Consider the following 15925-nt stretch of genomic DNA (forward strand, 5'->3'; position numbering starts at 1 on the left):
AACAAGACACCCCGCATGTCAGCCAAAATGGAAATTAACTTCCCACCAGAAACAGTCGCAAGAGTCGAGGAGAAAAGTCGGTGGTTGAAGATCCAAGCTGGGGAAATAATGATTGCTGTCCTGTCCTCTATTTCTGTGGAAAGAACTGTAAAAACCGAAGCAGTAAAAGTCTCAGAAACATCAAAATCTACCTTGGCCTAACAGCCCAAAACCATGACGCCAGATTTTTATTCGGTGATGGACTGGTGAGTTTTTATCTTCTAAGGAGGGAAGTGAGGAATGACTCACTCACAATTTAAAAATGTAATAAGGAACCTGAAATTGCTCCACCCAGACCCATTTCTCAGATAACCACCAACCTGGGGGCAACTGCCCTCCTACAGAAATGAGCCGGGCAAAGTTAGATACTAATTAGGAAAATTCATCCAATTAAGCTAACTTGCTGAGGCTGGCAAGCGGTGTTTGACTCTATGTAGGCAGAATTTCATCCAAACACACTTGAGCATTGTCTATAAAAAGGACAACAGACGAGCTGGGACGGGCAGTCACTCCATTCCGGCTTTCATAAGCACATCTCTGCAACACGCTTGTCCTGATACCATGTCTCTTCGACTTCCCAGTGGATCCAGGAGGGCCAGTCCCCGTCCCACCACGGGCTCACTCAGGCTCTCCGGTGCGGGAGCCACCTTTGGAGCTGGAAATGCTTGCAGCATGCCTGGAATTGGAAGCAGTTTCTCATGTGCCTTTGGGGGCAGCTCGTCAGGAGGAAACACCTTGGGGGGCAATCCCTGTGCTGGCTTTACTATGAATGAGGGGGGCCTCCTTTCTGGCAATGAGAAGGTGACCATGCAGAATCTCAATGACCGCCTCGCATCCTACCTGGAGAATGTTCGTGCCCTGGAGGAGGCCAACGCTGACCTGGAGCAGAAGATCAAGGGCTGGTATGAGAAATTTGGGCCCGGTTCTTGCCGTGGTCTTGATCATGACTATAGTAGATATTTCCCGATAATCGAGGATCTTAAAAACCAGGTAAGAAATTACACTTTGCCATCCTTTTTTATGTACTTTTATTTCCAAATGTTCTTTTTCTTTCTTCACTGAATACTAGAAACATTTCTCATTCCTACTTGTGACTTCTTAAAGGGAATTTCAATTTAGCGTTGGAAATAAGCACTAAGTAGATTCAATAGTTGTGATGAAAATGTCACTATCTAGTAACTATATTAACTTGGATTATTTCCATTTCTTAATCTTAAACACATACACGCTTTTTTTGGTTTTTATCAGTTATGATAAATTGCCTCTAAAAAGTCAGACTCCCTGCTTCCAGATCATTGCTTCCACCACCAGCAATGCCAATGCTGTTCTGCAGATCGATAATGCCAGGCTGACCGCTGATGATTTCCGACTCAAGTAAGTAGCCTCACAGAGTGAAAAAAAAATAATTCACAAGGTCAATGATAAGCATTTCATTAAATTTATTTTTTGATCCCTCATTAAATATTACCAACTCTGGTTCCAACAGTGTAAAACACTTGGACTTAAAACAAACAGAGTGTTATTATTTTTTTACTCTTTGGCTACGAAATATAAAGTATGAACTGCTATCAAAGCAGTGTGCAAAACCCTAGTTCTTTTTCTGCCAAGGAAATATCTCAAAATAATTATGATACAATAAATTTTTAAAATGTCTCTTATGACCAAATGTGTCACTTTATATTTTTTTAACTTTTTATTTTGTATTGGGTTATAGCCAATTAGCAATGCTGTGATAGTTTCAGGTGAATAGCAAAGGGACTCAGCCATACATATACATGTATCCATTCTCCTCCAAACTCCCCTCCCATCTAGGCCAAACGGGTCACTCTAAAATTACAGAATTCTAGCATTTTATCATTGATCAGTGACTACTTCTCCAACCATGACATAAACTGGAAAATCATTAACCCTCTTTAAGGTATGAAAATGAGCTGGCTCTTCATCAGAGCGTAGACAGCGATGTCAATGGGCTTCGCAGAGTTCTGGATGAAATCACCCTCTGCAGAACAGACCTGGAGATTCAGTATGAAACCCTGAGTGAAGAGCTGACTTACCTCAAAAAGAACCATAAAGAGGTAAGAGCTGACTGCCCACATATTGCCATCCCTCTGCAGACACTATCCATCTAACAGGAGATAATGGACTTGATTTCTTAACTAAGAAATTGGCACTAAAGATCCGTGATCAGAAAGACATGAGGCCTGAGTGGTTTGTAGCAGTGCTGAAGTATTAGCCCAGATTCACCTCTGATCTCGCACCAAATTTCCCATGGCAGGGAGGGGGAAAGAATCTTCTTTTCCATACCAATCAGGGTTACAAGAGCAATGTTTCAGCCAGGCAATTATGGCTAAGTTAAAATGGCATACTTAGGAGATTACATCTAATTAGATAAAATAAACATATTTTAAGGATATCTTAAGGAAACCAGATCTAGATTTCTATAAAACAGTGGCAGATTTAAAACACTTAAACACTTACTTTGTATACATTTAAGCATATGTCCTTAATGTATAATCTTAATATATATAATAGATATAAACTTAACATATATAAAAATAATGAGGCTGAAACTAAACATATAAAAATGTACACTTCCAAATAAACTTACATTTCCAAAGTGGTCACCATTGGAAGTTAGATTTAAAAAAATCAGACCATACAGCCATAACTCTGGACACATTTGGGGGAATGCTTTCCGAACTACTGTTTTCTGAGAGATCTTTATTCTTTGAAATTGAATTTATTTTAAAATAGTCAAAAAAGTTCTAAGAGTCATGCCAAACCTCAAAGCAGGAGATCAAGCTAAAAATGCAATTTGATTAGCCATGAGGCTGTCTTGAAACAATACCTACTTAAAGAACGTTAATATGAACATACAGGTTCAGGAATGTTTATAGCCCATGGTAGCTACGTAATCTTTTTTTTTTTAATCTTTGGCTGCACCACTCAGCGTGTGGTATCTCAGGTCCCCAGCCAGAGACTGAACCCCTGCCCCTTGCAGTGGAAGCTCGGAGTCTTAACCACTGGACCACCAGGGAAGTCCCTATAACAAATTTTTGATGAATTGAATACAATTGATTTTTTAAATGATTCACTCACAGACAGACCCACATGCATCTTTTTTTTATCTTTTTCTTTTTCTGCTTGAACTGAGGAAGTTTTCACTAAATCCTCAGAAGTAAAAACCCTACCTGGAGAAAGAGAAGGTATACAGATCACCGGGAAAAAAGAAAGCCTTATTATTGTCATTAGGTCCAATTCAAAGCCCAGGACATGGGCAGGCAGGAGGGTTTCTGCAGTAGAGACCTAAAGCTGATCCCTACTGTTTCAATGTACACAGTCTTAGCAGTGATGTCTGCTATACACAGCCTTAGAACTGAGTGCATCCCAACAGCCCACACCTTGGATGGGATAATAAGTAGACTTTGGCTGCAAAATTGATTCCAGCTTCTCTGATGATGACAATGATCATAATAACTAGCATTTGCTTAGCATTTATATTCCAGATAGTATTACTAGGTCTTATCACTAATAATTCTTGCACATCTTTCAACCACCCAGAGAAGGATATTTTTTTATTCTTATTTTATTGAAAAATCAAGACTAAAAAGTTAAGGATTTTCCCAAGTTCACTTAACCACTATATGGCAGAACAGGAGTTCATGCAGAGATCTGTCTGACACCCAAGTCTATCATGACACTAATCCTTGTATAAGCTTAATAGCTTAACCGACAGCTAGGATTCTTTACAGGAGTAGGTTCTCCCTTTATTAACTACAAATAAACAAATATGTTTAAATTGTAAATATAAATATATAACAAATATTTGTTTATAATTATTCAGAATTCTTTAGACTCAGCTCTTGGATCATGTTCCTACTGTCTGAGATCAAGAGAACTGATCAGAGAACACTTCAAAGCTGGTCTCTTAAGTAAAATGCAGACCAGGGCATCAAGGTGGAGACATTTCAGCCATAAATAAATAGAATAAGAGATAAGAATAATTTTAAATATCTTAGGGACTTTCATTTGAGAAAGGAAGAAAGCCTCTTTTCTGTGCAGCAGAACTAAAATCGATGAATTGGAGTTATAGGAGCAGGAATTAAATTAACCAGAAGGAAGAGCTTTGGAGCAATTAAAACTTTACAAGAATAAAACACATTACTTCATGAGACAGGAAATACGAAATGTAGAGGAAGCTGCACAGCCTGAGAGGTGGACCCGGAAAAACTCTTAAGAGCCCTGCCAAATCTAAGCCTCTAGAATTTCTAGACATCCCTGCACCGCTGGGCTGAACGCTCTTCCGCCTCCAGGAAATGCAGGTTCTGCAGTGCGCGGCCGGAGGCAACGTGAACGTGGAGATGAACGCAGCGCCCGGCGTGGACCTCACGGTTCTGCTGAACAACATGCGCGCCGAGTACGAAGCCCTGGCCGAGCAGAACCGCAGGGACGCTGAGGCTTGGTTCAACGAAAAGGTGAGCCTTAACCTGAAAACTTCCCCTCTGCTTTTGAGCACTGTTCACAAAACTAAGATGTGCTCCCTGCTTCACCCCTTGATAGAGCGCTTCGCTGCAACAGCAGATCACTGAGGATGTGGGAGCCACCACCTCAGCCAGGAATGAGCTGACAGAGATGAAGCGCAACCTCCAAACACTGGAAATTGAACTTCAGTCTCTCCTAGCCACGGTATGAAAAGGCTGATCTCTTACCATCTCCTAGGTTATCTTTTTTCTTCTTTTTTTAAAACTGATCCATAGTTGACTTACAATGCTGTATTAGTTTGAGGTATAGAGCAAAGTGATTCAGATATATACATAGACTTTAGCTGCAAAACTGATTCCAACATCTATGATGATATAATGATCATAATAACTAACATTTAATATGTGAATATTACATATGTATGTCTTTTTCATATAGATTATTACAAAACATTGAATATAGTTCCCTGTGCTATACAGTAGGACCTTGTTGTTTATCTATTTTATATAAAGTAGTGTATAGCTGTTAAGCCCCAAATCCTAATTTATCTCTTTTCCCCCTTCCCTCTTTGGTAACCATAAATTTGTTTTCTATGTCTGTGAGTCTGTTTTGTAAATAAGTTCATTTGTATCACTTTTTAAGTTCTACATATAAGTAATATATATTTATCTTTCTCTGACTTACTTCACTTATATGATAATCTCTAGTTGTGTCCATGTTGCTGCAAATGGCATTATTTCATTCTCTTTTATGGCTGAGTAGTATTCCCTTGTGTATATACACACCACATTTTCTTTATCCATTCATCTCTTGGTGGGTATTTAGGTTCCTTCCATGTCTTGGCTACTGTAAATAGTATTGCTATGAACATTGGTGTGCACGTATCTTTTCAAGTTAATATTTTCTCTGGATATATGCCCAGGAATGGGATTGCTGGATCATGTAGTAACTCTATTTTTAGTTTTTTAAGGAACCTCCATACTTTTTTTCCATAGTGGCTATACCAATTTACATTCCCACCAACAGTGTAGAAGGGTTCCTTTTTCTTGACACGTTCTCCAGTTTATTATTTGTAGACTTTTGGGGGATGGCCATTCTGAATGGTACAAGCTGATACTTCATTGTAGTTTTGATTTGCATTTCTCTAATAATTAGTGATGTTGAGCATCTTTTCATATGCCTATTGGCCATCTGTATTTCTTATTTGGAGAAATGTTTACTTGGGTCTTCTGTCCATTTTTTGATGGGTTTTTTATTTTATATTGAGCTATAGGAGCCGTTTGTATATTTTAGAAATTAAGCTCCTATGCTCCCATTTTAAATGTGTGCCAGTTGAGGTTAAAAGCCTTAACTGTGTTGAGAATATATCCATATATCAAAATATATATTTTTTTATGTAGTTAACTTAGAACATAAGAAAATGATGGTATTTTATGTAACAGCTGAAACAGCATCATCGATATCTTTTGGCTTATTCTACCAAAAAAGAAAAATTTGCTGATTTTTAAGAGTGTCTTCTTAACTATGTCTTCTTAACTATGTGCCAATGTGAAATCTAAAACAATTATAGGGAAAGGTAACAAAAGGAAAAAGTCATCTATTAAAGCAAATGTCTGCATATCTGTATATCCATCCCAGATTCTTTACTGTTTCCTAACAGAAACACTCCCTGGAGTGCTCCTTGACGGAGACGGAGGGCAACTACTGTGCACAGCTGGCCCAGATCCAGGCTCAGATCGGGGCCCTGGAGGAGCAGCTGCACCAGGTCAGGACCGAGACCGAGGGCCAGAAACTGGAGTATGAACAGCTCCTGGACATCAAGGTCCACCTGGAAAAAGAAATCGAGACCTACTGTCTCCTCATTGGTGGAGATGATGGGTACGTGGAATTCTTCACAGGGAAAATGCAATATCCCCAAATCTGCTGAACTTAGATACCTGGAAAGTGAACATAAATTGAAATGACCGTATTTATGGTCATAAATGCTAAATATTAAGCGTGATGCACTACTGCCAAGATACAAATTAGCCACATCTTACAAAACCAAGGTGCCACAAGCACTGTTATTTAAGGTGAGAAGTTTTTAAAAACCACCTCTTGTTGCTAAAGCGAAGTAGCTTCAACTGTGTGACCCACTGAAACTCTTCTCACCAAACAGCTAAAGAAAACAAGAGTAAAAAAAGAGGGGGACTTCCCTGACAGTCCAGTGTTAAGACACTAAGCTTCCACTTCAGGGGGTGTAGGTTCGATCTCTGGTCAGGATACTATTAATAATAAAACAAAAAAAGAAAACAAAAGAGTGAATCTAGTTAAAGGATTTCTTTCTAAGTCACTCTCCTGTGTGACATTTTCAACAATTTGTGTCCACAGGGCTTGCAAGTCTGGAGGTTATAAGTCTAAAGACTATGGAGCTGGGAATATGGGAAACCAAATGAAAGGTAATTAAACTGGAATTCTGGTTTTATGTTATTCTGCTTCATTTTCAATGCACAGCTTGACTGTTTTCATATTTCCAGGCCTCAGTAAGGACAGATGTCATAAAGGACTGTAGCAGATACCAGTGTGTGCTAGATGTCTAACTTTAGTGATGTGTGCTAATTTTAAACAAAGTGTTTTGTCATCACATGTTTAGTTAACCAAGAAATCAAAATTCCCCCAAAATGAGTCTTTGTGTTTCCTGCATAGTCCTTTCTATAGGAATAGAATATTTATTCTATTCTATATTCTATATATAGAATATATTCTATATATAATAGAATTTTTTCTATGATTCCTTTAATTAATATGACATTATTTTTCCACTTTTTTACTGTGGTCAAATACACAAAACATAAAATTTACTATCTTAACCATATTAAGTGTATAGTTCACTGGCATTAAGTACATTCCTATTCGTGTATAGCCATCATCATTGTCTATCTCTTTTCATCTTGTGAAATTGAAACTCTATTCCTGTTTAAAAAAAACTCCCCTTTCCTCCTCCTCCCTCCAGTTTCTTCAACTACCATTCTACTTTCTCTTGCTATGAATTTGACTACTCTAGGTACCTCATATAAGTGGAATCATATAATATTTGTCTTTTTGTGATTGATTTATTTCTCTTAGCATAATATCCTCAAGACTCATCCATGTTGTAGCATGGGTCAGAATTTCCTCTTTTTAAGGTTGAATAATATTACACCATATGGATATGCCATATTTTGTTATCCATTTATCTATCAAGGGACACTTAGGTTGCTTCCACATTTTAGCTATTGTGATTTTATTCATCTTGTTTCAACTCTCTAAAAATTTCCTTTTAAATTTTGAATTTTAGATCCAATCAAAGCCATTGTGGTTAAGAAAGTCCTTGAGGAGGTAGACCAGCGCAGCAAAATACTTACCACCAGGCTCCACTCCCTGGAAGAGAAATCTCAAAGCAATTAATCTGATATACAAGAGACAGCATATGTCCAAAACTCTCTGAGAAGAGAAGGCATAATATATCTGTCTGGGAAAATGAGCAAGTCTTAAAAAAAGGTCTGTCCTCTTATCTTCCTGTTGCTGAAATATAATCTCTGTCTGGGCAATCATTAGCATTATCAATAGTATCTTCCCATTTATCTGGAAGAACATCACATATAAATATGATGACTCATTTGATTACCCTACAGGAAACATTGTCAGTTCTTTTTAGTCAATAAACCTTCTTCCTTTAGCAAGTTATCACTGGTGGTATTGTCTTATCTTTAAAACGTTCATGTCTGTGGTACAGATGTGTGAACATCTAACAGCTCTTGATCTGCACGAAAACTTTAAAAAATAATTAAGATTTCTCCCTGGATTTTCATGAGGCTTTCCCAATAACTCAATATGAGACAAACTCAAAAGGAATAAAAATCCTTCCACTGAACCCCCAGTCTGCCGTCCTTTGACATATAGCAAGTCTGTTCCTTTTCACAGTAGTACATTTCAGGTTCATCTATAAAACAATAACAGTACTTCTCTCAAGTGCTTATTGTAAAGATTAAACAAATAAATTATCATAAAGTACACTTAGGGGTAAGCACTCAATAAATGTTTTAACTCATCTTTTAATACTCAATTTTTATAGGGATTAATTTTCAGATCCCTTTTGAATAAATATTTAAACAATATTTCAAATGTAAAGGAGGTTAATCCAAAGTTCTGGCTTAGAATTTAAGTTCTTTTGATGGAGTACTTCATTTGTATCACAAGTACACTTAATGTTTGTAACTCTCTTGATCAACATCTCCAAGAAAGGGAAATAAATTAGATAAACAGAAAACATAATTTCCTCAGATCAAATATTATATTCAGCTGACTCTTAATACTCTATAGATACCCATGTTGTAATCCATTCATGAAAATTTGATTTCAAGATCCTTTTGAAAGTGTTAAGCAGATAATAATAATAATAATTAAGCAGATAATAAGCACTAGAGTTATCCTTGAATTATTTTTATTGTATTCTTCTAATGAATCCTAGACAGAGGACACTAGAGCCAAAATGCCTAATTATGTTCCCTATTAGATTATAAGAAATACAAATATTACAATATTAACTAGTCTGGAAGCATTTGAGAGAAGGAGAGCTTACTTTACACATTTTTACCATCTCCCCACTACTGCCAAACCCATGCCTTGTACCATTGCTGTCCGATAACTGTTTCAACGATAAGTGTTTGCCTTGACCTGAAAGAGGGGAGTCTGGGCCCCTAAGCCATATTTCTCTGATGGCAGAGGACAAAAAAAAAAAGAGTAGATGAGCCTGCTGCGGCTGCTAAGTCGCGTCAGTCGTGTCCAACCCTGTGCAACCCCATAGACGGCAGCCCACCAGGCTCCCTCGTCCCTGGGATTCTCCAGGCAAGAACACTGGAGTGGGTTGCCATTTCCTTCCCCAATGCATGAAAGTGAAAAGTGAAAGTGAAGTCGCTCAGTCGTGTCTGACTCTTCGCAACCCCATGAACTGTAGCCTACCAGGCCCCTCCATCCATGGAGGCAATTTTCCAGGCAAGAATACTGGAGTGGGTTGCCATTGCCTTCTCCGACCTAAGGAGGAAAGGGGGCATAATAGGTCCCTAGAAGAACCAAGGCTCTGTCCCTCTATATCCCTCAAGGTGAGGGGTCTTACAGAAGCAGAAGATAAGGTGGCAAGAATACACAGAAGAACTATACAGTAAAGACCTTCACGACCCAGATAATCAAGACAGTGTGATCACCAACCTAGAGCCAGACATTCTGGAATGTGAAGTCAAGTGGGTCTTAAGAAACATCACTACAAACAAAGCTAGTGGAGGTGATGGAATTCCACTTGAGTTATTTCAAATCCTAAAAGATGATGCTGTGAAAGTGCTGCACTCAGTATGCCAGAAAATTTGGAAAACTCAGCAGTGGCCATAGGACTGGAAAAGGTCAGTTTTCATTCCAATCCCAAAGAAAGGCAATGCCAAAGAATGCTCAAACTACCACACAATTGCACTCATCTCACACACTAGTAAATGATGCTCAAAATTCTCCAAGTCAGGCTTCAATAGTACATGAACCATGGACTTCTAGATGTTCAAACTGGATTTAGAAAATGCAGAGTAACCAGAGATCAAATTGCCAACATCCATTGGATCATAGAAAAAGCAAGAGAGTTCCAGAAAAATATTTACTTCTGACATTATTGACTTTGCCAAAGCCTTTGACTGTGTGGACCACAATAAACTCTGGAAAATTCTTAAAGAGATGGAATACCAGACCACCTGACCTGCCTTCTGAGAAATCTGTATTCAGGTCAGAAAGCAACAGTAAGAACTGGACATGGAACAACAGACTGGTTCCAAATTGGGAAAGGAATACAGCAAGGCTGAATATCATCACCTTGCTTATTTAACTTATATGCAGGGGACATCATGAGAAATGCTGGGCTGGATGAAGCACAAGCTGGAATCCAGATTGCCGGGAGAAATATCAATAACCTCAGATATGCAGATGACACCACCCTTATGGCAGAAAGCAAAGAAGAACTAAAGAGCCTCTTGATGAAAGTGAAAGAGGAGAGTGAAAAAGTTGGCTTGAAACTCAACATTCAGAAAATGAAGATCACAGCATCTGGTCCCATCACTTCATGGGAAACAGATGGGGAAACAGGGGAAACAGATGGGGAACAGTGGAAACAGTGGCTGAATCTATTTTTCTGGGCTCAAAATCACTGCAGATGGTGACTGCAGCCATGAAATTAAAAGACGCTTGCTCCTAGGAAGGAAAGTTATGACCAACTTAGACAGCATATTGAAAAGCAGAGACATTACTTTGCCAACAAAGGTCTGTCTAATCAAGGCTATGGTTTTTCCAGTAGTCATGTATGGATGCGAGAATTGGACTGTGAAGAAAGCTGAGCACCGAAGAACTGATGCTTTTGAACTGTGGTGTTGGAGAAGACTCTTGAGAGTCCCTTGGACTGCAAGGAGATCCAACCAGTCCATTCTAAAGGAGATCAGCCCGGGGTCTTCTTTGTAAGGAATGATGCTAAAGCTGAAACTCCAGTACTTTGGCTACCTCATGCGAAGAGTTGACTCATTGGAAAAGACTCTGATGCTGGGAGGGATTGGAGGCAGGAGAAGGGGATGACAGAGGATGAAATGGCTGGATGGCATCACCAACTCAATGGACGTGAGTTTGAGTGAACTCTGGGAGATGGTGATGGACAGGGAGGCCTGGCGTGCTGCAATTCATGGGGTCACAAAGAGTTGGACACGACTGAGCGACTGAAATGAACTGAACTGAAATTTACACTTAAAACAACTAGGAAAAGAAGAACTAAAGCCCCCAAAATTAGTAGAAGGAAATAAATCATAAAGATCTGAGCAGAAATAAATGAAAAAGAAATGAAAGAAACAATAGTAAAGATTAACAAAACTAAAATCTGGTTCTTTGAGAAGATAAACAAAATCGACCAGGCTTAAGCCAGACTCATCAAGAAGAAAAGAGAGAAAAATCAGTTCAACAAAATTAGAAATGAAAAAGGAGAGGTTACAACAGACAATGCAGAAATACAAAGGATTATAAGAGACTATTATGAACTACTATACAGCAATAAAATGGGTAACCTGGAAGAAATGGACAGATTCTTAGAAAACTTCAATCTTCCAAGACTAAACCAGGAAGAAATAGAAATTATGAACAACCCAATTACAAGCACTGAAATTGAAGCTGTCATCCAAAATCTCCCAAAAAACAAAAGCCCAGGACCAGATGGCTTCACAGGAGAATTCTATCAAACATTCAGAGAAGAGCTAATGCCTATCCTTCTTAAACTCTTTTCAAAAATTGCAGAGGAAGGAACACTTCCAAACCCACTCTATGAGGCCATCATCACCCTGATACCAAAAGCAGACAAAGACAACACAAAAAAAGAAAACTATAGGCCACTATCACTGATAAACATAGATGCAAAACTCCTCAACAAAATTTTAGCAAACAGAATTCAGCAATGCATCAAAAAGCTCATACACCATGATCAAGTTGGGTTTATTCCAGGGATGCAAGGATTCTTCAATGCAAATCAATCAATGTGATACACCATATTAACAAATAGAAAGATGCCGGGAGCCAGCACGGGAGATCCCACCCATGACAAGGTCATGCGGAGAGACCTGACAGGCATGGCGAATCAGGTCTCAAGGGGTCCTCTGCCTAAGCATCTACCCCAAAATCAAAATCTGTCTGTTTACTGTCTGCTATACTATACTCTTCTGACATTACAGGGGGCTATCCCCGACCACCTTTCTCTGGAGAAAGTTAACTTAGAGCTCCAACTGGTCTCCTGCATATGAAAAGAATGTTTCAGCTCAAATCCCTCTGATGGCTCTCTAACTTGCCTGACAGGTGGAGACTTTTACAACTTGTGATTGTTTACAGCCCCCCAACCGCAAGAGGCATGAAGCTTAAAACATCTTAAAGATATAGAGCCTTTTAGAGCTAAGAATTAGTTTGGTGAAGGATTTCATTGTTGAGTTAATGTTTGCTGCCAGACCTCCATATTCTTTATCTTTTAAGCACCTGAAGGATATTAATCAATGTAATTGTGATATAGAAAAAGGAATATAGTAGTTTTGATGTTAGCAACACTAGACTTTTGAGTTAATTAATTTTCTCTTTGTTATAAATCACTGTACTCCTCTTTCTTTGTTATAAATTGTTGTGTCCTTGCTATGTAAGAATGTAACTTCATTTAGTGTTTTCTGAGAGTGGCACCAGACTTTGGGAAGAACAACACTATTACCCTTATCAGAAAAGGGCTGTAAAATGTTAATTGGCCTTCTGGCCAGAAGATAATGTAAATCACCTGAGACCTTTTGTATACAGAAAGATTTGCAGAAAGAAAGCCTGGTCTTGATAAGGGTCAGGGATGCTGACCCTGCATAACTTTGTATTATCCATTGATCTCTATGTACAACCAAAAGTATAAAAAGCTTTCCCGAACAATAAAGGATGGACCAGTTTCTCAGACCAGCTTCTCGAACTGGTTTCTTGGAAATCTGTTTCCCCCAGTGTCGAATCTCTCTTTCTCTGTCTCTTTCTCCCTCTCCCTCCCTCTCCTTTTCTGGCTGAATTCTCATCTGAAGTGTGGAGGCTCACCATGTCTACTTACTTGCCCTGGCTTCTAACACCCACACAAGAGGGAGCCAAGGTGGAGCACCCTCCGCTATTCAAGTGGGCGCCGGTGGCCTACGTAGATGGTGCAAACCTCCTGTCTCGGGGTTTTATTAGCTCTCCGTGTAAACCAAGTTATTCAGCATCTTTTCTCCACTAAATTTTCCTACTACACTATTCTTTCCTAATCTCTTTATATTTCTAATTAAATAGTCCTTTCCCAGATGCTGACTCCATCCCTGCTTCAAATTCCCTGGATCCACTGGGGCTGGACCCCGGCAGAAAGATAAAAAACTTATGATAATCTCAATAGATGCAGAAAAAGCCTTTGAAAAAATTCAGCACCCATTTATGATTAAAATTCTTCAAAAAATGAACATAGAAGGAAACTACCTCAACATAGTAAATGCCATATATGACAAGTCTACAGCAAACATTATTCTCAGGGTGAAAAACTGAAAGCATTCCCCCTAAGATCAGGAACAAGACAAGGGTGTCCACTTTTGCCACTAGTATTCAACATAGTTCTGGGACTCTAGCTACAGCAATCAGAGAAGAAAAAGAAATAAAAGGAATCTAGATCAGAAAAGATGAAGTAAAGCTCTCACTGTTTGCAGATGACATGATACTGTACATAGAAAACCCTAAAGATAGTATCAGAAAATTACTAGAGCTAATCAGTGAATTTAGTAAAGTTGTAGGATACAAAATCAATGCACAGAAATCACTTGCATTTCTATATACTAACAATGAAAAATTGGAAAAATTAAGGAATCAATTCCATTCACCATTGCAACAAAAAGAATTAAATATCTAGGAATAAATTTACTTACAGATACAAAAGAACTGTACACGGAAAATTTTAAGACACTAATGAAAGAAATAAAAGACAACACAAACAGATGGAGAGATATTCCATGTTCCTAGGTAGGAAGAATCAATATCGTGAAAATGACTATACTACCAAGTGCAATCTACAGATTCAATGCGATTCCTATCAAATTACCAATGGCATTTTTCACAGAACTAGAACAAAAATTTCACAGTTCACATGGAAACAAAAAAGACCCCAAATAGCCAAAGCAGTCTTGAGAAAGGAGAATGGAGCTGGAGAAATCAACCTTCCTGACTTCAGATTATACTACAAAGCTACGGTCATCAGATAGTATGGTACCAGCACAAAAACAGAAATATAGACTAATGGAACAAAATAGAAAGCCCAGAGATAAACCCATGCACCTATGGGTACCTTATTTTTGACAAAGGAGGAAAGAATATACAATGGGGCAAAGACAGCCTCTTCAATAAATGGTGCTGGGAAAACTGGACAGCTACGTGTAAAAGAATGAAGTTAGAACACTTCCTAACACGATACACAAAGATAAACTCAAAATGGATTAAAGACCTAAATGTAAAACCAGAGACTATAAAACTCTTAGAGGAAACATAGGCAGAACACTCAATGATATAAATCAAAGCAAGATTCTCTATGATCCACCTCCTAGAGTAATGGAAATAAAAACAAAGTAAACAGGTGGGACCTGATTAAACTTAAAAGCTTTTGCACAGCAAAGGAAACTATAAGCAAGGTGAAAAGACAGCCCCCAGAATGGGAGAAAATAATAGCAAATGGAACTACTGACAAAGGATTAATTTCCAAAATATACAAGCAGCTCATACAACTCAATACCAGAAAAACAAACAACCCAATCAAAAAGTGGGAAAAAGACCTAAACAGACATTTCTCCAAAGAAGACATACAGATGGCTAACAAACACATGAAAAGATGCTCAACACTGCTCATTATTAGAGAAATACAAATCAAACTACAATGAGCTATCACCTCACACCAGTCAGAATGGCCATCATCAAAAAGCCTACAAACAATAAGTGCTGGAAAGGGTGTGGAGAAAAGGAAACGCTCTTGCACTGTTGGTGGGAATGTAAATTGATACAGCCACTAAGGAAGATGGTATGGAGATCATATGACCCAGCAAACCCACTCCTAGGCATATACCCTAAGGAAACCAAAATTGAAAAAGACACAGGTATCCCATTGTTCACTGCAGCACTATTTACAACAACTAGAACATGGAAACAACCGAAATGTCCGTCGACAGATGAATGGATAAAGAAGTTGTGGTACATATACACAATAGAATATTACTCAGCCATACAAAGGAGCACATTTGAGTCATTTCTAATGAGGTGGATGAACCTAGAACGTATTATACAAAATGAAGTAAGTCAGAAAGAGAAAGATAAATATCTTATTCTAACACATATATACGGAATCTAGAAAAATGGTACCGAAGAATTTATTTACAGAAACAGACATAGAGAATAGACCTATGGACATGGGGAGAGGGGAGGAGAGGGTGAGATGGAAAGAGTAACATGGAAACTTACATTACCATATGTAAAATAGATAGCAAATGGGAATTTGATGTATGGCTCAGGAAACTCAAACAGGGGCTCTGTATCAACCTAGAGGGGTGGGATAGGGAGGGAGATGGAAGGGAAGTTCAAAAGGGAGGGGATATATGTATACCTATGGCTGATTCATGTTGAGGCTTGACAGAAAACAGCAAAACTCTGAAAACCAATTATCCTTCAGTAAAAAATAATTAAATAAATAAAAGAAAATTTTAAAGACTAGCAAAAAAAAAAAAAAAAACTGGGGCTTCCCACGTGGCTCAGTGGTAAAGCTTCTGCCTGCCAGTGCAGGAGACAAAGGAGATTTGCGTTCCATCCCTGGATC

The 15925-nt window shown here is 38.5% G+C and overlaps 1 protein-coding gene across 1 annotated transcript; it reads left to right on the top strand.

Moving 5' to 3' along the window:
- Positions 1 to 552: 552 nt before the first annotated feature.
- KRT25 (keratin 25) lies at positions 553 to 8226 on the top strand. The gene is made up of 8 exons (XM_040245413.1): positions 553 to 1029; positions 1331 to 1413; positions 1958 to 2114; positions 4353 to 4514; positions 4600 to 4725; positions 6182 to 6399; positions 6892 to 6959; positions 7838 to 8226. Exons 1-8 carry the CDS (start codon positions 601 to 603, stop codon positions 7945 to 7947), a joined length of 1353 nt encoding a protein of 450 aa, XP_040101347.1. The 5' UTR covers positions 553 to 600; the 3' UTR covers positions 7948 to 8226.
- The last annotated feature ends 7699 nt before the right edge of the window (positions 8227 to 15925 follow it).

This window comes from Oryx dammah, unplaced genomic scaffold (genome assembly GCF_014754425.2).
Source record: "Oryx dammah isolate SB20612 unplaced genomic scaffold, SCBI_Odam_1.1 HiC_scaffold_8, whole genome shotgun sequence".
Taxonomy (NCBI): domain Eukaryota; kingdom Metazoa; phylum Chordata; class Mammalia; order Artiodactyla; family Bovidae; genus Oryx; species Oryx dammah.